The sequence below is a fragment of the Macaca nemestrina genome, chromosome 3 (assembly GCF_043159975.1).
Source record: "Macaca nemestrina isolate mMacNem1 chromosome 3, mMacNem.hap1, whole genome shotgun sequence".
NCBI lineage: Eukaryota > Metazoa > Chordata > Mammalia > Primates > Cercopithecidae > Macaca > Macaca nemestrina.
Window position 1 is genome coordinate 140672738 of NC_092127.1, and position 27898 is coordinate 140700635.

Sequence of the window (27898 nt, forward strand, 5' to 3'; positions counted from 1 at the left end):
TTTTAGCAAATAGAATCCAGCAATACATAAAAAGGTCAAGAAGGGTTTATTCTAGGAATGCAAGGTTAGTTTAACATTCAACAATTAATCATTACAGTTCACCATATTAAGAAAGTAAAAAACAAAAACCGTATGAGCATCTCAGTGGATGCAGAGAAAGCATTTGACAGAATCCAACATCTGTTTTTGATTAAAAAGTCTCAGCAAACTGGGATAGAAGTCCATGTCCTTAACCTGTAAAAAAAAGTCTAAGAAAAGCCAAAGCTGACATCATATTTAGTGGTGAAACACTGAATATTGCATTTCTCCTGAGATCAGGAACACTCACTGCTGCCTCTTTTCAACATTGATCTGGGGCTTCTAGGCAGCGCAATCAGGCAAGAAACAGAGATAAAAAGTCAACTAGATTAGAATGGAAGAAGTGAAACTGTCATTATTCACAGATTACATGTTCTAACTACTAGAAGAACGAAGTGAGTTAACTAAGGTTGAAGGTAGAAGCTCAATGTACAAAAATAAATTGTTTCTGTATAATAGCAAGGAACAATTAGAAACTGAAATGAAAAAGCAACAAATGCCATTTGTAGTAATAGCGAATATATTAAATACTTAGGGGTGAATCTGACAAAGATGTTGAAGATCCATACACCGAAAACTTTAAAACACAGTTAAGAAAAATAAAAAAATTAAATAAATGGTGACTATATGCCTTATTTATGGATCAGTAGACTCAATATTGTTAAAAATGTCAATTTTCTCCAAGGTAATCTATAGATTCATAGCATTCTCAGTCAAAGTACCAGTCAACATTTTTGTAGAAACTGACTAGCTGATTCTAAAATTCATAGAAAAATGCAAAGTGTCTAGAATAGTTAAGACAACTTCTTTGAAAAAGAACAAAGTTGGAAGTCTACCTGATTTCAAGATTTATAAAGCTGCAGTAATTAAGACAATGTGGTATTCACATCAAAAGAAAACAGTTAATGGAATAGAATAGAAAGTCCAAAAAGAAAGATGAAACATATGAACAACTGATTTTCCACAAGGTACAATGGCATTTTTTCTGGAGAAAGGATAGTTCTTTCAACAAACAGTACTGAAACAGTTGGATATCTGTATGTCATAAAATGAAATCTGACCAATACTTCAAGACATATATAATAATTAAGTAAAAATGAATCAAAGACCTAAATGTAAAGCCTAAAGTGATAAAACTTTGAGAAAAGAAAGTTGGGTTAGGGAATGATTTCTTAGAGAAGACACGAAAAGTATGATCCATAAAAGAAGAAATTGATAAATCACTCTGTAAAAATTAAAAACTTCTGCTCTTTAAAAGGCACTGTTAGGGAATGAAAAGACAAATTACAGACTGGGAAAAATATTTGAAAATCATGTATCTAATAAATTCCGAATATATAAAGAACTGTCAAAAACTCAATAATAAAATTACCCAATTTTAAAAATCAGAAAAGATTTGAACACACCTTACTATGGAGATACATAGATGACAAACACTTGGAAAGATGCTCAGCATCTTTAATTGTTAGGAAATGTAAATGTAAATGAAAACCACGATGGGATAACACACATCTATTTGGAATGAATAAAGTTAAAAAGACTGGCCATACCAACTGTTGTAAGGATGTGGTGGGACTTGAGCACTCTTACAGCGTTTGTGGGTATGTTAAATGATGCAACCTCTTTGGCAAACAGTTTGGCAGTTTCTTAAAATTGAACATCCACCTACTATATGATCCTGCCATTCCACTTTTAGATAATTTACTCAGGAGAAATGAAAACATGTATGCATACAAAGACTTGTAAGCAAGGGTTCATATCAGATTTATTTGTGATAGCCCCAAACTGGAAAATTTCCAAATGTTCACTGCAGTTGAATATAAAAAAAATACTCTTCAGTAATAAAAAGAAATTAACTTGATACATTCTACAATATTGATGGATTTCAAAATAATTGTGCTGAGTGAAAGAAGTTAGAAAAAAGGGAGCACATCCTATATGATTCCTTTTGTATAAAATTCTGGCAAATGCAAACTAATGTATGGTGACAGAAAGCAGACCAGTGGTTGCCTTGAGGACAGAGGTGGATGAAGAGGGGCAGGAAGGAAGAATTACAAAGGCACACAGTAAATTTGGGGAGTGATTGTTATGTTATTCTGACTGGTGATTGTTGCATGTGTGTATACATAAGTCAGGGCTTAGTGAATTGTACACATTAAGAATGTGGAGCATATCCAATGGAATACTATGTAACAACATAAAAGAATAAACTATGAATACATGTTACAACATGGATAAACCTCAAGAATATTGTGCTTAGGCAAAGAAGCCAGACACAGAAACTACTTGCTGTATGATACCATTTATATAAAATATTCGGAAAAATCAAAGTATAAAGACAAAAAGATTAGTGGTTGCGTAGGAGGGGTGGGAGGAAATAGGTATTAACGCTAAGTGTGCATGTTCGTATTGGGGTGATAATGTTTTCAAACTGATTTATGGTTATGGTTGCACAACTCAATCAACTTACTAAGAAACATTGAATTTTACATAAGAAAATGGTAAATAGTATATGCAAAGTATGCCTCAATAACATTAATTAAAAATGTGCAGTATGTCAAGTTTTACAAAAGTAAAACAAAGTTTTACTTTTACAAAGTAGTAAAAAACTGTACCATTGTATTATGCAAAATGATTGTTCCATAAATTTTGTTAGAATTATCTGATAGTTAAAAATTTAGAAACGATTTTACAGCAATTTAATGAGGTTTCCTTGAGTGAAATTATTCTTCTTATGCAGTTGAAAATATTGAAGATGTGATATTTGTGTGTGTGTGTATGTGTGTGTATTTGTAGCCAATATGATATGATAAATTGATATAGAATGAGTGCAGCAGATAAAAGGGCACTGATGGTATCACATGCCTAATAAGTGTCCTTACTTGGATAAAAGGAAGGTATCTAGAACAGAGGGCAATAAATGACAACCAGGGGCCAAATCTGGTTATGGCTGTGGCCTGTTTTTGTATAGCCTGTGAGCTGACAATGGTCTTTACAGTTTTAAAGGTTGTAAAAAATAAAGCATATGCTACAGAGCCTGCATATGGCCTGCAAAGCCTAAATCATTCACTATCTGGCTCTTTACAGAAAAAATTTGCTGACTTCTGATCTAGAAAGATGTTTTTTGGGAGAGTGAAATGGATTAGTTTTGTGTGTCTACTACCTGTACAGGAGAGACTCTCACTGTAGTTAAATCATCTTGATGTCCTGTGTTATGATTCTGCGCTTCAAGATCCATTTCTAGTATTGATGTAATACGGAATTGATCTTAAGTAGTTTATAGTTTTCCTTCTTTATCAATGTGCTAAATATAATCAGTTGAATGATCTTTCTTAATTATTTAACTTGAGGATTAGTATCTTAGATGTTAGAACTCAGCCACTAATGCTTTTGTATATCAAAACTGTATACTAATGCTCTTATAGTCAGCCAATATCTAACATTTGTCAGCAGTACTTTCAGGTAAATTAGTTTTTTTCGCTTCTCTTTTCTTGTTTTTTAGACAGAATCTTACTCTATCACCCAGGCTGGAGTGTAGTGGCATGATCTCAGCTCCCTGCCAGGTTCAAGTGATCCTCTGATCTCAGCTCCTTCACCCAGTAGCTGGGACTACAGGTGTGTGCCACCATGCCTAGCTAATTTTTGTATTTTTTGTAGAGATGGGGTTTTGCCATGTTGCCTAGGCTGGTCTCGAACTCCTGGGCTCAAGTGATCTGCCCACCTCAGCCTTGCAAAGTTATGGGATTACAGGCACAAACCACTGTGCTTGGCCTTAGTTTTGTTCTTAGTATTTCCTACCATTTGTACCTGTAACTTACATAGTCATGAAACTGGTTATGTCTTTATGCTATCAAATGCTCATATCAGTGAAAATGTCATTAAGATGATATGTTGAACATCATGAAGACAGAACAAGTTATTGGAATATGTTATTTTTTAATCAGTTATATTGCTATCACATAGACACCATTTATTTTCTATCATAGCATGAAGCATAATTGGTTGGGATAAAAGCAAGTTGCCAAAGGATCAGATAAAAGGGAAAAGTCTTAGAGTATAAAACTGAAAATAAAGAGCTACAGAGGAGAAAAAGTACATTTCTTCAACCTTTTTCCCCCAATGGCTCTTTCCATGAAACAGAAATGAAACTAAGGCAGATTCTCAAAAGATGAAGTTGAGACATATGTACCTGGCCACTGTTTATATTCTAAATAGCAATTTAATTTCAGATAGTAATTAATTTTAAAAAGATTTATCTGAATTTGCTATATAGAAAATAATATAGTCATAATTCTGCTATCCAGATAACGTTTGACATTTAAAAAATTTCAAATTAATATACATACATGGTTAAATTCAAATAATTCACAAAAGCATATAAAGAAACACTAGAACCCCTTTCCCTGAAATAGTTTTCTTGTGGAACTTAAAAAGCTTTTAATTAATATATGTACATGGTTAAGTTAAAGTAATTTACAAATGCATGTAAAGAAGCACCAGAGCCCCTTTCCCTGCAATTGTTTTCTTGCGAAATTTCTATTTACAGTTTTATTTTTGTTCTTCCAGAAATATTAAGGCATAAACATAGGCACCTTCGTAAAATTCATTTATTTATATTATGCCACATATACTATTCTGTAGCTTTCTTTTCTGTGGATAAAAGTGTAGCATGGATGTCTTCAAAGATATAGTATGAATGTCATCAAAGATGCAAAGAGATCTGCCACATTCTTTTTAATGCCTGCATAGAGTTATATTTTATCATATACCATAATCAGTTCCTTATTGATAGGCCATTAGTTTGTGTCCTGATTTTTGCTACTGTAAATGATACTTAATGAAAATTTCACAAAGAAATATTGCCAAAATTCTCAAAGTATATCCATAAGGTAAATTTATAGAAATAGAGTATGTGTTGAAAATTTTATTATATGAATTCCCAAATTACTTTCTAAAATGTTTATACTAATTTATCATTATCCAACAGTGTGTTAAAGTACTTGTGTCTTTATGCCCTCACCAGCATTGGGTATTATCACACTTAAACATTTTGTCAGTTTGAAAGTTGATACATTATAGGTGTGAGTGTGAGTGCATGTGTACTTTTAACAGCTTAAAAATTTCAGTGTGAACATTACCATCATTTTCTTTGGTTACAGTGTTGTTCTCTTTTACTCCTTAAGATTCTGAATCTCCTCATCTGTCCACCATTCTTATTTCTTTCACATTCCTAGCCCCACTCTTATTCTCCACAACTCTCTCTTTTGTGTATGCAGTCTCCTATTGACTCCTTTTACCGTTAACTCTTTCTGACTCACCCCTACCATCACCTGCTCTGTTTACAAGTGCGTGGTAAATAAAATTGACAAGAGCCATGATCACTGAAAGTTGAGTGCTTGTAAACTTGAAGTGTTCACAAACACTGAGATTGCCTGGCATTTGCTAACTACTGAAAAGAAAGCCTTTTCTACCCAGTAGAAAAGGGGACTGGTATTTCTGACCCATGATATAGTAGGGATTTTTAATGGATCCTATGTATTTAAAAAATTACGCTTATTTTTTGACTTTTCTTAAGCTTTATTCACTGATCAGGTAAAATTACTGTTAGCTCATTTAGAATCTAACCATAGAAAAAACAGAAAACAGTCAACTTAATGTGTAAGTTCTATTTAACAAATATGTAAAAATACTGACTCTGATGCAGACACAATGCTGGTGATACAAAAAGATAATGACCTTTTTTTCTCAAGAAAAATACTTCTCGTAGGGGAGATAGATATGTAAATAAAGTACAGGAAAATGTGGTAAGTATAATAATAGAAATGTATATATAGGGCTGGGCGCAGTGGTTCACACCTGTGATCCCAGCACTTTGGGAAGCCAAGGCGGGCAGATCACTTGAGGTCAGGAGTTTGAAACCAGCCTGGCCAGCATGGTGAAACCCCTTCTCTATTAAAAATACAAAAATTAGCCAGGCATGGTGGTGCATGCCTGTAGTCCCAGCTACCCGGGAGGCTGTGGCAGGAGTATTGCTTGAACCCGGAGGGCGGAGGTTTCAGTGAGCCGAGATGCGCCACTGCACTCCAGCCTGGGTGACAGAGCGAGACTTCATCACACAAAAAAAAAAAATTATGCGTGTGTGTGTGTGTGTGTATATATATATAAAAAATACATATACGTATATATATGATATAGAAGTTACAGAAAAGTAGCAATGATTGTTTAGAGTAGCAGTGGAACAAGTAGGTCAAGGGTGGGTTCTAGGAGGAGTTTGAAAATACATACCAGGTAGAAAAGGGTCATTCGTATTTCAAAATAACATGCATAATGATCAATGGAGCACAAATTATTGATTCAACTGTTTTAAAGAAACCAAATAACGGTGATTTAACTTTGATAGAAAGTTAATTTTCTCCCAAGTTTAAATTGGTTTTCAGCTCAGGGCTTCTTTGCTCCACAGGGTTATCCAGGGATCAAGGTTTCCACCTCACCTCTTTTTCGTTGTTTGCAGTCTTCTAGGGTTTTCTTTTCTATGTGATTGAAGCTTGCTGACTACCATGTCTGAATTGTAGCCTGTATGAAAGAGGCAAGAGGAAGTAGAGAATAAGCAGTTTCTTACAAGCATGTGAGCTATTGCCCTCATCACTTTTGCCCCATCCCGTGGTCCAGAGCTTAGTCATATGGCTTAGCTCAAGGTCTGTGTTTTATAGCAGCTAGGTGGGTGATCATGTGATCATGTACCTGGCTAAACCTGATTAAAAGAAGAGGGGAGAGATTTGGGGAGAAATTAAGGTTTTACCATAGCTGAGGAAGAACCAGGAATCCTAAAAGAATAAGAAAATTGAAGGCAATTTTTTTTTGTTTATTTATTGTTATATCCCCAACTCCTAGAAGATTGCCTGGCATGTAGCAGGTACTCAATAAATAATTGTTGGATGAATATATGTATGTATGAATAAATAAAATTTTCTAATTTGAGATCAATTAGAAATGATTAAAACTACGTTTCAAATTATATAATGAATCAGTAGGAAAGTTTTAGTCTATAAAATTAACCAACGAGACACTAAACTTTTAAAAGTGGAATAATATTGCTGGAATTAATTGTTGGAATTTCACAAAATGACAGAATTAACTGTCTTGTCCTCTATTTTTTATAAAAATGTTTAGCCAGGTGTATAGTTTGATGTTACTCAAGAAAGTTAAAACATGTCCAAATATTGTAGCATTAACCTGTCAGAATGGAGACTTTGAAGTAATTTTCAAAGGGCGACTGTTAGTATTTTATAACATACCACAAATCCATTTTGTATTAGCTCTGAGGCTCTCAGAACTTGCTTTTTTTTTTTTTTCAGAACTTGCTTCGTTTTTTTTTTTCATTGATAGATTTCTTACATGATTTGAAATACTTGGCCTTCAGTCTGCTTATCCAGAACACTTCTAAGTGTAATTGAAGGTCACTTACATTGTTGCCTGGTTTTCTTCACTTGTCCTTCATTATAAGATAAAAGTTCTTTCTATTTTTCTATAAATGTTGACTATCCCATTTTATAGAGGCATATATAATAACTTTGTCAAAAACTAAAATGTTCTTTCCTTTCACTTTTGTTAATATTGATTACCTCACATATTTCAAAAACAAAGAAATGTGATAGCATTGTTGTTGAGGTTTCTTTCATTTGCTGAGAGTGGTAATCAAAGAATGGAACTTTCCACTAGGAAAAAATTACTTGAGTTGTAAAATATGGTATATTAGGACTTGTGGTAAGAAGTATTTATCAACAAAATAGGGCATGGCTATTATTTGCTTTTTTTAGCCTTTCATAACATTTAGTACCATAATAAATTACATAACTCTCATGACTTATTATACATATTCAAGAACCTATAAAATATATTATATATATTCAAGAACCTATAAAATCAGATCCATGTTATATATATGTGTGTTTTCTAGTAGCAATTAGCAGACTTTTTTGGCTGAATCCAGTTGGGTAGAGTTTCATAAATATAGAACACTTAATGTAGTTTTCATAGGTTTTAGATTTTAAAATCAATTCTAACTAAAAAATCTTTGGGGATTAGTCAAGTTAAATAAAAGTTGGAAATAAAAACAAACTAGCATTGGTAATGCACACTGGACCTTTAAAGAAGTGCAATGCACTATGAAAGTGACTTAGTTTTTTATCTTTTTAAAATAATTTTGGTTTCTTTATAAGTGCTTTGCTATCTGTGTAGCAACTTGGTAGAATTTGCCACATTTTATAAAAAATGTTTGGTCTTCAAAAGTATGTTTAGTTAAGGATTGCTGTATTTTCAATCAACTTGTGCTTTTTTTCATTTCAAAGTAATTCCTTTCAAGTGTACATGTATATACAAATGAAGCTTTTTAAAATGACTTTTTACTATAATTTTTTTGACAAGTCATAAAATAAGGAATTTTGATATTTTATCTTAGAACATTGCAGACTCCTTGAGTTCATAGCATTTTTCAAAAGAAAATCTAAAGAGAAATTAATCCATATTCATAACATTTCAGGTAAGAAAGTAAGGAAATGAAACATCACACATTGTCTTGAGATCTGTTGCTTCATACAGCTGTAGCTCTAGTAAGCTCTTTCCCGAAAAAGGGAAAACTGCTGAGCAGAGAGACTATAGGAACCTGCGTGTGGGATCACATGAGGTTTGATTCTGGAGTGGCAAAAGTTGAAATACAAACACAGGAAGTCTGGCTTCTGCTAATTAGCACATACTTCTATGTCCAGAACAAATTCTCTTCTTCTAAAGGAAGAAGGGTTATTTTCCTTTTATTCCCTGTATAGTACCCGTCTGCCTGCCATTCATCCTTTTTTTTGAGACAGTGTCTTACTTACTCTGTCCCCCACACTGGAGTGCAAGTGGCACGAACTTGACTCACTGCGACCTTCACCTCCTGGGTTCAACTGATTCTTGTGTCTCAGCCTCCTGAGTAGATAGGGACTACAGGCGCCTGGCACCACACCCAGCTAATTTTTTGTATTTTTGGTAGAGATGGGTTTCCGCCAGGTTGGCCACGCTAGTCTTGAACTCCTGGCTTCAAGTGATCTGCCCACCATGGCCTCCCAAAGAGTTAGGATTACAGGCTTGAGCCACTGCACCCAGCCCCATTGATTCCTTGACTTAGTAATTCAGCATATTACACCAAATCTAGCAAAAGTTAAAAAACTTTTCAATGGTTCTACATGGGCTGGCACCTTATTTCTACATGGGCTGGCATCTCCTTACTATTTTCTATCTATCTATTTTCTTACTATTTTCTCTCACAAAGTACACATGTACACACATTCTGAATGCCTGCTGAGTGGCAAAAACTGTTCCTAACTATGGGGATATATTGTTGTCCAGATGTTCTTGCCCTCAGATTACTTTCTAGTTGAGAATATAGATAATATACAAATAAATATATATGTACTTAGGTAAGGAGACAGAGTGCTGGTGGAGTGTGTGTATGTGTAGCTATTTTAGATATGTCGGTCAGGGAAGGCCTGCCTCTCTAAATTGGAGGTGACATTTGAATAGAGACTGAATGAAATAAGAAAACAAGTTATGAAGATATCTGAGAGAAAAGTATTCTTGAGACAGGAGGCAGCAAGTACAAAGGCTCTGAGGAAAAGAGGGGATTGAGCTTTTACAGGAACAAGAGGTATTTCTTCTGGGTGTTAGAAAAGGCTAAAATATCTTTGAAGAAATATATGCTCAAAAAGTTCTGAGAAAAGTATTAAATACACAAAGGAAACTACTTTGATATAGGAGGACATAGAATTACATATTTTACTGACAATACATTCCTGAGTATCTTTACATAATAGCAATCTTAACTTGCTTTTATTTGAATAGAAAAGCCTTTCGTGCAGAGTTTTTTTCACATCAGGAAACCTTTATGAGGCTAACAATAGACTTCAAGATTCTGTGAACTTCCTGAAATTTTATGCAGAGTACTATGTGTACGTGCATGTGTACATTTTTCTTGGGCAAGTGGTTGTGTTTTCTATCAGGAATTCATGACTCATTTGTTGAGCAAATAGTTATCAGGTACCTACTATATGCTGGGCACTACTCTGGATAATAGGGTTCTATACATCAACAAAGTAGACAACAGTCCTTGCCTTCATGGTATAGACATGTAGATGGTGTAAAGGTAGACATCTGGTGATAGAAGATAAATGGTAGAAAATAAGTAAAAAACAAAACAAAGCAAAAACAAAACAAAAAAAGTATTTCAGATGAAAGTGCTAAGGAGGGAAAAACAAGTTGGAAGAAGGAAGTGTATGTAAGTAATAGAGTTAGCATACTGAAATTTTAGATAGGATATCTCATGTGAACTTCTCTAAAAACATGACTTTTGAATCATGATCCAAAGAAAGTGACTGAAGGAAGGGCATTACATGCAGAAGGAACAGCAGATGCAAGGCCGTGACAGTATATCTGGCATGGTTGAGGACTAGCATAGCTAGTATGGCTAGAGCAGAGAGCAGGGGTTGTAGGTGATTAGGTCATAGTAAAGATACTGTCTTTTAGTTAGAGTGAGATGCAGACCCTTTGGAGGGATTGAGCAGACTAACATGATCTGACTTCTGAAAGGCTCAGTCTCACTGCTGTATTGACAGGAGACTGAAGGGAGCATGGATGGAAGCAGAGTCCAGTTAAGGGTCTTTCGCAATAATCTTGGCTAAAGATGAGAGTAGCTTGGACCTGGTTATTAACAGTGAAAGTGATGACACTGATTGGATTCGGGATATATTTTAAATATATAGTTTATGGAATTTACTGATTGAATGGATATGAGGTATGATAGAAAGTGAAGAGAGCAAAGAATGGTTGCAAGATTTTTTGGTGACGAAACCGGAGTAATGAAGTTGCCTCTAACTGATAACAAAGATTACAAAGCGGAGTAAATGAATAGGCGGAAGGGTTATTATCAGAAGCCTAGATTTGGACATGTTGAGTTTGAGATGCCTTTTAGATGTCCAAAGGGAACTGTGTAGTAGGTTGTTGGATATTCAAGTCTGATTCAGAGAAAAGGACTGGAATAGGGATCAAATTAGGAAGTCATCTGCATATAGATAGTTCATAAACTTTGATTTTCCTCAGTAAGTATGATGTTTGCTGTTTGTTTAATATAAATATTCTTTATTATATAAATGAATAGTTTTTAAAAGAGGTTTGATATTTAAGAGAGGAGCTGGTATTTTTATTTATCTATTATTTATTTATTTTTGAGATGGAGTCTCACTCTGTCGCCCAGGCTGGAGTGCAGTGGCGTGATCTCGGCTCACTGCAACCTCTGCATCCCAGGTTCAAGCGATTCTCCTGCCTCAGCCTCCTGAGTAGCTGGGATTATAGATGTGCACCACCACGACTGACTAATTTTTGTAGTTTTGGTAGAGACAGGGTTTCCCCATGTTGGCCAGGCTGGACTTAAACTCCTAACCTCAGGTGATCTGCCCACCTCAGCCTCCTAAAGTGCTGGGATTACAGGTGTGAGCCACCTTGCCCAATCCTGGTTTGTCCTTTTAATTGTGGATATACGTTGCAATTTACTGAATAGCTTTTGAAACAATCTGTTGAGATGATTATTTTCTATAGTCTATTGACATGACATACTACCTTATATCCAACTATTCTTATATTCCAAGGATAAACCCTATTGTATATTATTGTTTTCCAAATATTTCTGGCCACTATCATAGTAAAAAATAATTTTTATATCATGACCCAATCAAACTTATGTGTATATGTGAGAAAAAAGTTTCAGGAGGGCTGGGTGTGGTGGTTCACACCTATAATCCCAGCACTTTGGGAGGCCAAGGCAGGTGGATTACTTGAGGCTAGGAGTTCAAGACCAGCCTGGCCAACATGGTGAAATCCCATCTCTACCAAAAATTTAAAAAATTAACCAGACGTGGTGGTATGCACTTGTAGTCCCAGCTACTTGGGAGGCTGAGGCAGGAGAATCGCTTGAACCTGGGAGGCGGAGGTTGCAGTGAGTCAAGATTGCATCACTGCACTCTAGCCTGGGAGACAGGGCAAGACTCTGTCTCAAAAAAAAAAAAAAAAAGTTTCATGATACTATAGTTATTATATGCAATGTAGTGAGATTTTTTTCCCTATTCTTTCTGTCTTTCATGTTGATTGTAGACCACCACTGGTTTGACTCAGCTGGAAATCATAAACCTTGGAAAATATACAAGAATCTTTTAAACGCCTTTGAATTTAGTTTGATGGTTGTTAGATTTTTGCATCTATAGTTATTGGTACTGTTAATAAGTGATGTGTGTGTTTTGTGCTATTTTTATCTGGATTTGATGTCAGGATTATGAACTTAAAAGCTTCCCATCTTTTTCTGTGCTCAAGAGCAGTTTATATTACACGGGAATTATCTTTGTCTTTCAAATTTGAAAAAATTAATAAAAGCAGCTTGTCCAAGAGCTTATTTTTGGAGGAAGGTCATAATTCTTTGATAATTGCTGTTTCTTATGCTTGGACCCATCTTTCCCTGGATAGTTCTGAATCTTGCCTCCTCCCTTCATTCAGGGCTATGGTCAAATATCACACTTTAGAGAAGCCCCCACTTTGAAACCCCTTCTCACATGGCAATCCTCATGCCTTTCATTCCTTTGATTCCATTTATCTTTTTCACAGTGCTTATTGCTACTGGCATGTTATTTATGTGTATGTTTATTTGTCATGTTTGTCATGTTCTCTTCTTCCTACTAGAGTGTTAGCTTCATGAAGGTAAGAACATGGCCTATCATTTTTACTCATGGTCTACTCATTTTACTCTACATCAAGAAAAAATTATGGTATATATCGGTACTCAGTATTTGTAGAATAAATTAATAACCTTTTTCATCTTTCATGGCTAATAGTCTGGTTTTTCTTTTAATTTCTTAAGTGAATTTTGGTAGTTATATACCTAAGAAAACCATCCAAATTTACTAGCATAACTTTATACTTAGAATCTTATTTGTAGATGCCCTCAGTATCTGCATATGTTTTCTCCCACTTTTTTATTTCAAAAATTTTCAAGTGAGTAGAAAAGTTGAGGCCGGGCGCGGTGGCTCAAGCCTGTAATCCCAGCACTTTGGGAGGCCGAGACGGGCGGATCACGAGGTCAGGAGATCGAGACCATCCTGGCTAACACAGTGAAACCCCGTCTCTACTAAAAAAATACAAAAAACTAGCCGGGCGAGGTGGCGGGCGCCTATAGTCCCAGCTACTCGGGAGGCTGAGGCAGGAGAATGACGTAAACCCGGGAGGCGGAGCTTGCAGTGAGCTGAGATCCGGCCACTGTACTCCAGCCCGGGCGACAGAGTGAGACTCCGTCTCAAAAAAAAAAAAAAAAAAAAAAAAAGAAAAGAAAAGTTGAAAGAGCAGCACAAAGACACCCGTATACTACTCATCACCTAGATTCACCAACTTTGTCACATCTACTTACCAAAACCAGTAAAACTAGATTATTTACAGAAACTAGTAGGTATTCTTTTGTGAATTTTTTAAAACACTTGAAATTAAGTTGAAGCATTGTAGTGCTTCACCCGTAAACATTTTAGCATGCATAGCCTAAGGATAGGGATATTTTCATATATGTATGAAAAATAATGAAATATATGTTTAATATATATTAAACTAATTAGATATATATGTGTGTATGTATTTAACTATGAATAGATTTATAGAGATATAATTAAGTGCTTTTCTCTTTTTTTTATTTGAGACAGAGTCTTGCTCTGTCACCCAGGCTGAAGTGCAGTGGCGTGATCTCGGCTCACTGCAAGCTCTGCCTCCCAGGTTCACACCATTCTCCTGCCTCAGCCTCCCGAGTACAGGCGCCCGCCACCTTGCCTGGCTAAGTCTTTTTAAGAACAGTTTTTAAAATTTAATTATTGGTAGTTTTTTCATTTATGGTTTGTTGCTGCTTTTTTTCCCTTATCCTGTTTTTCTGAGATTTGTTATTGGCTTTGTAATTATTTAAGTTATGTATGAGATTTGTGAGGTTTTGGTTTTTTTTTAAATGATGAAAGAGTTTAAGTGTGTGAATTTGCCTCTAATTACAATTTTGACTGCATCACCATGTTTTGATTTTTAGTTTTCTTGTTATTATTTTCTAAGTAGTCTGCAATGGTACTTTTTATTTCTTCTTACTTGTGAGAGTATTTTATACTTTGCAATCTTTTTTGGCTTAAGTTTCTTAATATTTTTGTTTTATGGTTGAATAATGCATCCTTTGTAGTTTCTATTTTCTTTTAATTTCTTGAGACTTTCATTCTGGCATATAGTGTAGGTTTAATATTTTTTCAGGCATTTCATGGACACTTGAAAATAGCATGTGTTCTGAGAATTCTAGGTAAAGATAGTGGTTTGAACACCACAGTGGTAACTTATTAGAAAATTCCCACTCTTAAATCAGCAATGGCAAAAGCCAAACACAGTCTAAACCTTAGTATCTTTAAAAGGCTTAGAATGGGGCTCTGGATACCTCTGGAACTGCATGTTAATGGTGAGCATGGGGATGGGACAGGAGGAATCTGAAAAAGGGAGGGTTGATTAAAAACTATTGAGGAAAATCCTTACTTTATCATGCTGGGTAACTGCCCTTTCCTTGCCAGCAGATGACTGGAGAGATTAAAACATAGGGTCTGTAGACTGGGGGAGATCAACTGGAGTTGAAACTGAAAATAGGGAGATTAAGTGAATATATTGATATTGAATGCTGAGAAGCTCCCATTACCCTCCACCAGCATTTCTCTTCCTTGATTTAGCTCCCAGAACTCTGGGCTACCAGGCCTCACCCTCTAGGCAGGAGATAAGAAGAGGTTTAGTTCAAGGACATAATGATAGTAAAGCATTTGACCCAGCTTTACAATTTTTTCCTTCACATTTTGAACATTCATGGTGGCTTTGCTCTCTCTTTCCTTCTCTGGATGAAGAGATACTTGATCATTTCTGGTACTTTATGAGAACTATTTGACATGATTTAGGAATCATTGTTATAGTTTTTTTCTTTTTTTCTTTCTTCTCCTTTTTTTTTTTTTTTTTTTTTTTTTTTTTTTGAGACAGAGTCTCATTCTGTCGCTCAGGCTGGAGTGCAGTGGTGCGATCTTGGCTCACCACAACCTCTGCCTCCTGGGTTCAAGTGATTCTCTTGCCTCAGTCTCCTGTGTACCTGGGACTACAGGCACGTGCCACCATGCCCAGCTAATTTTTGTATTTTTAGTGGAGACGGGGTTTTGTCATGTTGCCCAGTCTGGTCTTGAACTCCTGGCCTCAAGTGATCCGCTTGCCTTGGCCTCCCAAAGTGTCGGGATTTTGGGCGTGAGCTGCCACATCCAGCCTATAATTTGTTTTTGATACTTGTTTTCAGGTTTTTCTTCTGTCTTCCTCTCTCCCATGTTCTCTTTACCTTTTTTTTCTTTTAATAGCTCCTTGAAGTTTTTCGTTTCTATTTTCTTCGTCCCTTTCTCTCATTACTTTTTTACCCCCTCTTTTATACTTTTCCCTCCCTCCTTGGTCATCTACTTACATGTCAGAAAGATATGAAAGATAGAATGAAATCTATGAGAAAATTAATGTGAATTAGTGGGAAGTGTGTCTCTCAGGATAGTTTTTCAATGACATGCAACCTAATTAATTTTGATTACAGAGTGTCTGATAAAAAATATTGCCTGGTAGATGTTGCCTGAATTAATGCTCTATAATTAACAAATGGTTGTTTTAAAAGTTTGTTTTCTAAAGATGTTTAAATGTTTTCTTATAATCTTATTTACATTATTTATGTTTTTAAAACATGTTTGGCACAGTTTCTGAATTGTTAATTCCAAGTTAGTGACATCAGTAAGTTTATTATGAAGCATCAGTTCCTTCTGTGAGTGAGAAGAGTTCTACTCTATTTTTATATATCACGGGACAGATCTAACCATTAGTATGCTATAAATCGAGTTAAGTCAATAAAAGCAAAGTACTGTAAATAAACTACATAATTTAAAAATATGGATGTTACTTGTTCTGTTTCAGTTTAAAAACTAATACTATATTATTTTAACAATATGTAATTTAAATATAAAATCTTGACTATTTGGAATGAGGAAAAATGATAAAAATTTCACTAAATAAAATTGAAATGATGAAAAACCTCTTTAAAGTACAATATATAAATGCATTTATATGATAGTCTAGGAGATTAGGCATTAACTTATAACATTAAAGAAAAAAACTACAGCTCTATTACAATCATGTAAATATCCAGATCTTGAGAACATGTAAATAATAATGCTATTGGCAAATCAAATCTAAGCTTGTTTTCTAGAGAGAAGAAAAGAGTAGGACAACTCAGAGTTATATTTATACCAAATCATGTCAAGACCTGATTTAACAAGTATTTCTTGTCTGGGTTTCAAATATATTTGGAGCTTTGACATACTTAATATAAAAGCAATGCCTTTGATATGCTCTTTGTTTTTCTTCTTTTTAAAGTTGTAGACATGGTCCAATTATAGGTGAGTATCATTTTCTGTGCTTGTGTAATAGTGAATAGTTTTGTGGCAAGCGTGTTGTCAACCTGGCAGCTGATAAAAGCTGAAGCATATTGTAACGAAAATAAACAAGTTCAGGACAAGGGACTATAAACAATAGTAAAATCTTATGTTGAAATTAGAGAGCCTTTGGTTTTAGTGAACATGTTAGAACAGGAAAAATGAATGTTCTGGAGTTCAGCCAAACAGTGAGATGTGGATAGTATAAGACATGGAAATTAAATGCTTATTTTGAAGCAACTGGGTCCATAGGTTGAAATAGTAGCTAGCCAGGAATCTTGCTTAAATCTATAAACAATAACTGGATAAAAGGAAGCAACCCATTGGCTCATGGCTCACTGCCACTTCCCCTCCTCCTTTTCCCTTATTCCTTCTAGTTAATAATTAACTTTTCTTTTGTTGCATTATTTTTGGTGTACTATAGTGTACTGTGTCATAAATAAGGGAATTATAAAGAGAGGAAAATAAACTTTAGAATGTAAAGTAGAGGAAGTAGGCTGGCAATAGATCTTAGATCTCCAAGGATATGGAGCTAAGAAGGAGGAAAAACTAATATTTATCCAGAATCCATTCTGTGTTAGCTCTGTCTTTGTTGCTTTATCATAAGAGAAGTATATTTAGTTGGGATGAGTCATCCTTGCAGTAGGTTTTACGTTACATCTTTTGAATTAATTTTGATCAAAAACTATTTTTGATCAAAAAATAATTTATCATTTCTAGTGGTCTTACCTATATTATCATGAAATCAGATTTTAATTTCCCAGAACTTTTGGAAATTGAAAGTGTGACTCTCCCCTCCTAACAGATTTGAATAATAGCAGAAGAAAAACCATACCGTTTGAAAGAAATAGCTAACTTTTCTCATTAATCCATTGTATTTGCAATGTAGTGATCATGGATAATAAAATGACACATGATGAAAAATACAAATGTTGCATAATGTGTAAAAAGGGAGTAAACTGATCTGCTTTCCCTTGCCAGCCACTTTGCTGCATAGACAACTTTCTTTTGTTGGCTTTATTTAAAAAGCAGTGATAAGCTGGGCATGGTGGCTCATGTCTGTAGTCTCAGCTACTCAGGAGGCTGAGCAAGAGGATCTCTTGAACCTATGAGTTCAAGATCAATCCGGGCAACATAGCAAGATCCCACCTCTCTAAATAAAAATAAAAATAAAAACAAATTTAAAACCAGTGGATAAATATGATAGCTTTTACTGAATTCTGTCTTTATCCAAATGCCTGGAGAAGAAATTAAATGGATCTGAAAGATAATTCCTTATGAGTGTCATTAGTATTACATCTAAAAAAGTAACATTTATTAATATAGTATTTATAGTAAACATTAATAACATTTATTAACAGTATTTACAGTAAACAATAAAAATGTTATGAATTATTAAATATAAATGCAAAGTTAAGCATTTTCTAAACAGCTTTATCATAAATAATGATAAAAGCTGCTTTTGCCTCAGAGCACCCTTCTCCCATTACAGATTTTGGCAAATATTAATTTGTTAAAGTGGTGTAAAGCATAGCTTATACCACAGCCTGTCTTTATATGAATTTTCATGTATTTGTAGATAATAATGTTTTCTAAAACAGAGGTTGGCAAATGATGGCTCTGTGGCCTGTTTTTGTGTGGCCTATGAGCTTAGAACCCCTTTAAAAGGTTTTATTAAAAAAAAAAACAAGAATAATATGAAACAGAAATCATAAGTAGCCCTTAAAGTCTAAAATGTTTACCATCTGTCTCTTTACAGAAAATGTTTACCAAGTTTAAAATATAAATACATAATGTATAAATGTGGGAGGTTTCAGTTCCAGGTGAGACGGCATAATCACATGAAACCCTCTCTCTCTCACTGAATACAGCTGTTAAAAACCCTGGACAGAATACGTGGAATAGCTACTTGAGGATTCTGAGAAGTAAATAATAGCAGGTTGGGAAAGAAGACCAGATTTTGAAGTACCATAAAACTGGTGGCAAGTTTGCCATTTGTCCCCTTCTGTTGTCACCTGGCCTGGTCTCAATACAGCCTGAAACCAGGCAGCAGACCTAAGTGTAGGCAGAAGGAGCTCCAGGAGAAACCTTCCAGTTACAGGCTTGAGAAGTGGAAATCATATCTCCTTGTAGCAACAGTAGGTATAGGGCAGGGGTCCCCAATCCCTGGGCTATGGACTGGTAATGGTCTGGGTCCTATTATGAACTGGGCCTCTCAGCAGGAGGTGAGCGGTGGGTGAGCAAGCAAAGCTTCATCTGTATTTACAGCGGCTCCCCATGGCTCGCATTACCATCCAAGCTCTGTCTAGGTTGCATGCTCCTTATGGGAATCTAATGCCTCAGGATCTGAGGTGGAGCCGAGGTAGTGATACTAGTGCTGGGGAGCCACTGCAAATACAGATTAACATTAGCAAAGATGTTTGACTACACAGAGGCCATAATTAATCAATTGCTGCAGTCTCATATCAGAACCCTATCAGTGAGTGGCAGGTGACAATTAAGCTGCATCTGGTGGCAGGCTTTATAGTGGCAGGTAAGCTGATATACTTCAATTGTGCAGCTGCATTTGGTGGCAGGCTTTAAGTCAGAATCCAACCCTTATTTTAGTCTGTGTATGGCCTGCCCATTATTTGATTTACCACTTGCATCTGCACCTCTTTCCCGCACTGCGCAATTGTCTCAGTCACAGTTTTGGTAAGCCCGCAGGCTAACCCTAGCCAAAATGAGTAAAAAACAAATGCCACTGGAGAGCTTCTTTGAAAAGGGGGAAAGACTCAATGACGAGACAACAGAAGACTCTGAGACTGCCAGCAAAAAGAAAGCTGCATTTAAAAGAAATACCAAGAGCAAGATTCCTTCTGAAATTATGGGTTTGTTGAAACGGATGATTCACATTCTCCAAGCCCACTTTGTATAATGTGTGGCAAGTGGCTATCCAATGAAGCCATGAAACCTTTAAAACTGCTTTGTCACATGGAGACCACGTACCCTCCATTAAAAGACAAGCCTTTGGAGTATTTCAAAAGAAAAGAGCGTGAACACGAAGAACAGAAGCAATTGAAGGCCACCACTTCATCAAATGTGTCTGCACTGACAGCATCATTCTTAGTGGCTAACCACATTGCTAAAGCTAAAAAGTCCTTTACTGGCGAGGGGTTGATCCTGCCTCCTGCTAAGGACATTTGTTGTGAACTTTTAGGAGAAGCTGCATTCTAAAGGTGGCACGTCTTCTTCTTTTAGCTAGCACTGTAACTAGATGAATTAATGAAATAACAGAGGATATTGAAGCACAATTGTTAGGATTAACGAATCACTGTGACACACAATCCAGGTTGACGATTCTACTGATGTTAACAAGGCAACAGTGCTTGTTTTTGTGCGATATATTTTTCAGGAGGATATATATGAGGATATGTTATGTGTACTTTTGTTGCCAACCAACACCACAGCTGCAGAACTCTTCAAGTCTTTGAATGATTACATGTCAGGAAAACTGAATTATTCATCTCGTGTTGGTATATACATGGACAGAGTGGCTACCGTGACTGGACGACTTTCTGCTTTCACTACTTGGGTGAAAGAGGTCACTTCTGAATGAGAGTCTGCGCACTGTGTCATCCATAAAGAGGTGCTGGCTAGCTGAAAAATGTCACCCAAACTTAGAAACGTTTTGCAGGACATGATTAAAATTATCATTTACATTAAAGTACATGCTCTTAACTCTTGTCTGTTCATGCAGTTCTGCGAGGAGATGGACACAGAGCACACACATCTTCTCTTATACACAGAAGTGAGATGACTTTATAAAGATAGGTCACTGGCCAGAGTTTTTCAGTTCCAAGAGCTGCTCCAGAGATTTCTTTTGGAAAAACAGTCATCACTGGCAGCACATTCAGTGATACAGAATGGGTCACAAAACTTGCTTACTTGTTTCACATATTCAGCCTCCTCAACAAACTCAATCTGCCACTTCTGGGGAAAACAATAACTGTGTTCAAATTGGCAGATAAAGGGGCTGCATTCAAAGTCAAACTGGAATTATGGGGGTGACGAGTGAACATTGGGATTTCTAACACTTTTTAAACATTAGCAGAGGTTTTGAAAGAGACTGAGCCAGGGCCTCCTTTCTCCCAGCTGGTGCACGATCACTTCTCTCAGCTTTCAGAGTTTGGGCATTACTTCCCAACCACAAAAGGCCCCTGAATTGGGAAGGAATGGATCCTTGGCCCATTTGTGAGATCACAAATGACAGTGGCCTTGAAAGTATGTTTGAGACAGCTTCAAATCTCCATATGTTCTGTATTAAAGTCAGTGTGGAATATCCTGAGATTGCCACAAAAGCTCTGGAAAGCCTGCTTCCATTTCCATCATCCTCTTTGTGAAGCAGGGTTTTCCTCAGTGACAGCAACCAAAACGAAATTACAGAGTAGACTGCACATAAGCAACACACTTCGGGTGTCACTGTCTCCCATCCTCCCCAGATGGGACATCTAGTTTCAGGGAAACAAACTCAGGGCCCCCACTGATTCTACATCATGGTGAGTTGTATAATTATTTCATTATATATTACAGTGTAATAATAATAGAAATAGAATACACAATAAGTATGTGCTTAACTCATCCTGAACCTCCCACCCCCACCCCATTGGAAAAACTTTTCTACAAAACCGGTCCCTGGTACTAAAAAGGTTGGGACCACTTGTGTAGGGTAAGACACAGGTATCTAAAACTGTAAGAGAAGGGAACTTTCCTTTAAAAAAAAAAAAAAAAAATTTTTTTTTTGAGACAGGCGTTGCTGTATGTTGCCAAGGTTGGAGTGCAGTGATGTAAGCATAGCTCACTGTAACTTCAAACTTGGAGTCTAGGGATCCTCCTGTTTCAGCCTCTCAGGTAGCTAGGACTACATGCGCTCCACCACACGTGGCTAATTTTTAATTTTTTTTTAAGAGATGGGGTCTTGCTATGTTGCTCGGACTGGCCTCGAACTCCTGTTCTCAAGTGATCCTCCAGCCTCAGCTGTCCAGCATGCTGGGATAACAGGTGTGAGCCACCACACCCAGCTAGAACCTTTCTTTCTGTTTAGAGGAGCTGTAGTTACGGTGGGACATACCACCCTTGCTTTTTTTCTCTGCCTTTGTCCTTTGAGGGCTAGTTGGCCCTCAGTGGAGAAACATTTGGTTGCAAAATGTGTCAGAACTGGGTAAATAAAGCCCCATCTTTCATTGCAGAGCTGAAAAGGTGAGCCCCAGGGAACCCGGAAGTACTGGGGAGATCAAGCAGCGTGTGGAACTTGGAAAAATGACCTCATAAAACTATAAACTCTTGGAGATGAAATAAATGGAGATGACAGAGGAGAGTCAGGGAACTCTAAGATCATAGAAATTTTTCAATCTGAAAAGCAGAGAGTCAAAAGACTGGAAAAAAATGAAGAGAGCCTGAGGGTCCTGTGGGACAGTAACAAAAGATCTAACTTTCATGTCAGTGGAGTTCCAGAAGGAAAGGAGAAGCGTGGTACAGAAAATTACTTAAAGAAATAATGGCAGGATTGCAGAGAAATTGCACCTCTCATACGTTTCAAGTAGGAATGCAGAATGGTGCAGCTACTGTGGAAAACAGTTGTATTTTATAAAGCTCATCATACATTTACCGTATGTCCTAGCAATTCTGTGGGTTTTTAACTCCACACAATGAAAAATTTAAAGTGAAATGGAAACCTACATTCACACAGATATCTGAACACAAATGTTTACAGTAACTCTATTGATAATTATCAAAAGCTGAAAAAAACCCAGTTGTGTACATGGATGTTTTCCTACGTGTGAAAAAATCTCTGGTGCATCACACAGTGGAATGTCACTCAACAATAAAAAAGGTATGAGCTGTTGTGTAGACACAGCAACTTAGAATCTCAAAAGGTTTTGTACTGTAACCTAAGTGAAAGAAGCCAATCTGAAGTGGTTACATACTGACACCAAAAGCACAGACAACAAAAGAACTAGATAAATTGGACTTCATCCAAATTTAAAACTTTTGCGCATTAAATGACGGTATCATTAGAGCACAAAGGCAACCCACTGAATGGGAGAAAATATCTGGAAATCATATATATGATATGAGACTTGAATCGAGAGTACATAAAGAACTTTTACAATTCAATGATAAAAAGATAACCCAATTTTAAAATCATCACAGAGCCTGAATACATATCTCTCCAAAGATGAAATACAAATGGACAATAAACACGTAACATTAATAGCTATCAGGAAAATGCAAATTAAAATCACAATGAGATACCCCTTCATACTCTGTAGGATGGCTATTATTTAAAAAAATAAGAAGTGTTGGCAAGGATATAGGGGAATTGGAACTCTTATTTATTGCTGGTGGGAATGTAAAATACTATAGCCGTTATGAAAAACAACATGGCACTTCCTCAAAAAATTAAACATAGAATTACGTGATCCACCAAATCCACTTCTAGATACATACTCAAAAGAATTCAAAGCAGGAACTTGAATAGATGATGGCATACCCATGTTCACAGTAGCATTATTCAAAGGAGACAGAAGGTACAAGCAACCCATGTAACAATTAACAGATGAATGGATAAAGTGCAGCACACACATTGACTGCAATATTATCAGCCTTTAAAAGGAAGGAAATTGACACATCCTACAACATGCATGAACCTTGAGAACATTTTGTTATGTGAAATAAGCCAGTCACAAAAGGACAAATATTTTATCCTGCCACTTGTATAAGGTACCTATAACAGTGAAATTCGTAGAGATAGAAAGTAGAATGGTGGTTACCAGGGGCTGGAGGAAGGGGGCAGTGGGGAGTTATTGTTTAATGAGTTATATACTGTTGTTTTGTTTAAGTGACATTTTTAAAAAGAACACTAGTAAATCAGTGGTTACCAGGAGTCAGGAGTGGATGGTGTTTGTGCCTGAGAGAAATCACATGAGGGAATTTTTTGGATTCTGTATCCTATATTGGAGTGGTCATTACTTGAATGTATACATGAGTTTCAAAAGATACACCCCACAAAAAGTTATTTTTACTACCTTTCAATTTTAAAAATGTAATTTAAAAATATATGAACATATAACAACATAATTAGCTTGTTAGGAGCTGTAGTGGTGGTCGAGCAGGCTTTGGGTCTATGCCCCTATATCAACAGTGAGAATAATTCTTTTTTTTCCTCCCCTTTTTGAGGTGGAGTTTCGCTCTTGTTGCCCAGGCTGGAGTGCAGTGGCGCATCTTGGCTCACTGCAGTTTCTGCCTCCTGGGTTCAAGCGATTCTCCTGTCCTTGGCCTCATGAGTAGCTGGGATTACAGGTGCCCGCCACCATGCCTGGCTAACTTTTTGTATTTTTAGTAGAGATGGGTTTTGCCATGTTGGGCAGGCTTGTCTCAAACTCCTTACCTCAGCTTATCCACCCGCCCCGGCCTCCGAAAGTGCTGGAATTACAGGCGTGAGCCACCGTGCCCGGCCAAGAATAATTCTTATATTGCTTTATATCTTCATTAAGAAGTAAACTACGGGCCGGGCACAGTGGCTCACACCTGTAATCCCAGCACTTTGGGAGGCCAAGGCAGGCAGATCACGAGGTCAGGAGTTCAAGACCAGCCTGACCAATATGGTGAAACCCCGTCTCTAGTAAAAATACAAAAAATTAGCCAGACATGGTGGTACACACCTGTAGTGCCAGCTACTCGGGAGGCTGAGGCAGGAGAATCGTTTGAATCTAGGAGGCAGAGGTTGCAGTGAGCCGAGATTGTGCCACTGCACTCCAGCCTGGGCGACAGAGCAAGACTCCGTCTCATTAAAAAAAAAAAAAAGTAAACTATGTCTTGCATTTTATAGCATCTTAAAGGGCTGGTTTTAATAACTTTAAATGCTAAACTAAAACTAATTTTTTATTAAGAGGTAATAAATGCACATAATGAAATATTTAGAAAATACTGAATCACCTAGGTAAGAATGCAAAAATCATTCCAAATTCCTGTAATCTTTCACCATTTTAGTACTTTTTATTACTGCTCTTTCTGTATGCACATATTTTTTCTTTAAGTAATTGCTATTTTATATTGAGTTTTGTATTCTTTTCCCTTTAACACTGTATCTTACTTTCCCATGTCATTAAATTCCTTGCAAAGTATCATTTTATTAGCTGTTTCATAGCCTATTATGTAGACACATAATTATTTATTCAACTTTATTTCTTTTTTTGGAGCATTTAGATTGTTTTTAATATCTCATTATTATAAATATAATTCTAATGAACATAAATTCAAGGCTCTCATACACACAGAATACATTCTGTGTCTATGTATAAATATGTAGTTGTTTATTAAGAAATCTGAATTTAGACCAGGCATGATGACTCATGCCTGTAATCCCAGCACTTTGGGAGGCCAAGGTGGGAGAATCGTCTGAGCCAAGGAGTTCAAGAGTGGCCTGGGCAGCAAGGTGAGACCCCATCTCTACAAAAATTTTAAAAATTAGCCAAGCATGATGGTGCATGCCTGTGGTCCTGGCTACTTGAGAGGCTGAGATGGGAAGATTGCTTGAGGCCAGGAGGCCAAGGCTGTCACGAGGTGTGTTTGTGTCATTGCATTCCAGTCTGGGTGACAAAGCAAAATGCTGTCTCAAAAAAAAGAAGAAGAAAAGTGAATTTAGTGGAGTATAAACATGACATCGTTTTCTTCATTCTCTTTCAACTGTGCCCTGTACTACTTCCCTTCTCTGTTAGATGCACACATACTAGACAGATCTCATAGTTCAAGTGACTGTGTTCCAGTTCAAAACTCTAATCTCATATCCAAAGATTTCCCTTGCCTAATTTGGAGCCAGGCTTTGATGACTTGTGTGACCTGAAGTGGGGTGTGCTTATTACGATTTCAGCCTCCCAGGTTTGATCTTAGAATACTCAGTTCTAAGTACGTGGCTCCCAGTGCCTTTTCCAGGCCTAACTGCTCTGGGGTAGATGCCTGAAGAGGAGATTAAGGGGGAAAACCCAAATGCCTCTACTTCCTCATCCGTATTTGTGGTCCCCGTTTTGGGTGGTTTGACTGCTTCCATTTAGCACATGTTCAGTCAGTCTCTCCTTCCTGCAGGTACCGCCCGGTCTTTCCAGAGGAACGTCTTGGAGTCTTTCCTTCTCACTTGGCTTCTGCTGCTTCTCATGTTCAGTCAGTCTCTCCTTCCTGCAGGTACCATCCAGTCTTTCCAGATGAACGTCTTGGAGTCTTGCCTCCTCACTTGGCTTCTGCTGCTTCTTGGGTTGGGTGTTGATTATGGTAGGACCTTTTTGGTGGCCTTAATTGTTGGCATCTTTCTTTAGAATATAGGGCACTAAATGCCTTTTTTCCTTTCAAATTTGAGTCTTCATTGTAAATCTTGAAGAAATTTGTTTCAAATGCATATATAAAGTTTATATCAGCTACTGAAACCATTACTAAGCATTTTTAAAATTTTAAATAACAATGCATTTCTTAGCCAGACAACTGCATAGTAGATACATAGTAGGAAACCAGAAGCCTATCAGGACCCAACAAAGCTTTCTTTTAAAACAAAACAAAACAAAACAAAAAATGCTTCTGCTATAGCAAAAACTTACAAAACAAAAATGGTGACTTTTACTCATTCATTTCCTCAGACATCCTTCAGTCTGTCTTCTGTACCAGGAGTCAGCAAACCAAATCCAGCTCTCCACCTGTTTTTGTAGATAAAGCTTTGTTAGAATACAACTGTGCTCATTTATGTATTGTGTATGATTTGTTTTGCACCAGAACGGCAGAAATGGAAGAATTCTGACAGAGGCCATTTGGCCCGCAGAGCCTAAAATATTTACTGCCTTACCATTTACAAAGAAAGTATGCCAACTCCTGTTTCATACTCTTCTAGAATTCTTTCTAAACCATAGATCAGATATACCATTTATATGCTTAGAAACATTAAATGGCCTCTCACTGCTGACAGGGTATTTTCTAAGATCTTTACCTTTAAATCGCTTTGCGACCTAGTTGCAGATCACTACCTCAGGTTCAAATTCAGTCTTTCCCGCTGTTTTCAGTTGTGCAACTGGAAGACCAAAGTTACAAATAGCAGCTTGCAGGCTGAATTTGGCCTCTAGTCTTACTTTGTTGGTCCCAAATAGTGGTGGCGGTTTGTCTATTGAATCAGGATTTAAAAACTGGAGAGTATCACATAGAAATCCAGATTTTTAGCTGTTCTTGACAAATCAGGAGTTCTGATGACATTGGCCCCACAGCCCTCAGTCTGTTAACCCTTAGTGTAACAACTCTGCCGCCTCCATCCCTAGTGGTTGCTGTCCACCTCAGCACAACCTGTATCACACACATGGTATAAGCATATGCATGTAAACCCAGTCCTCCTCACTTATACATGTTTCCTACTTTGGCCACTGTAGACATTTGAGTTTGTAACCCTGGAGCTAGATATAATGAACTACCTCATGGTCCCCTGATCCACGTTTTTAAAAAAATTTATTTTTTTATTTCAATAAGTTTTTGGGGAACAGGTAGTGTTTGGTTACATGAGTAAGTTCTTTAGTGGTGATTTCTGAGATTTTGGTACACCCATCATCCAAGCAGTGTACACTGTACCCAAAGCGTAGTCTTTTCTCCCTCACTCCCCTGCCACCCTTTCCCCTGATTCCCCAAAGTCCACTATATCATTCTTATGCCTTTGCCTCCTATAGCTTAGCTCCCTCTTATGAGTGAGAACATACAATGTTTGGTTTTCCATTCCTGAGTTACTTCACTTAGAATAATGGTCTCCAATTCCATCCAGGTTGCTGTGCATGCCATTATTTCAATCCTTTTTATGGCTGAGTTGTATTCCATGCTGTATATATATACCACAATTTCTTTATCCATTCATTGATTGATGGGCATTTGGACTGGTTCCATATTTTTGCAATTGTGAATTGTGCTGCTAAAGACACGCGTGTGCAAGTATCTTTTTCGTATGACTGCTTTTCCTCTGAGTAGATACCCAGTACTGGGATTGCTAGATCAAATGATAGTTCTACTTTAATTCTTTAAGGAATCTCTACACTGTTTTCCACAGTGATTGTACTACTAATAGTTTACATTCCCACCAGCAGTGTAAGAGTCCCTTTTTCACCACATCCACGCCAACATCTATTATTTTTTAATTTTTTGATTATGGCCATTCTTGCAGGGGTAAGGTGGTATCTATCGCATTGTGGTTTTGA

The 27898-nt window shown here is 36.8% G+C and overlaps 1 protein-coding gene across 2 annotated transcripts in view; it reads left to right on the forward strand.

Moving 5' to 3' along the window:
• The window catches only part of LOC105477241 (mitochondrial ribosomal protein L1), a 93350-nt gene that overhangs the window by 53371 nt on the left and 12081 nt on the right, over positions 1-27898 (forward strand). The window contains exon 8 of one of the 2 annotated variants that reach the window (XM_024791379.2): positions 25773-25868. The exons of the other annotated variant lie outside the window; for it this stretch is intronic. Within the exon in view, the coding sequence (XP_024647147.2) occupies positions 25773-25868 (96 nt within the window). The remainder of the gene's footprint in view (positions 1-25772; positions 25869-27898) is intronic. 2 annotated transcript variants of the gene reach the window in all.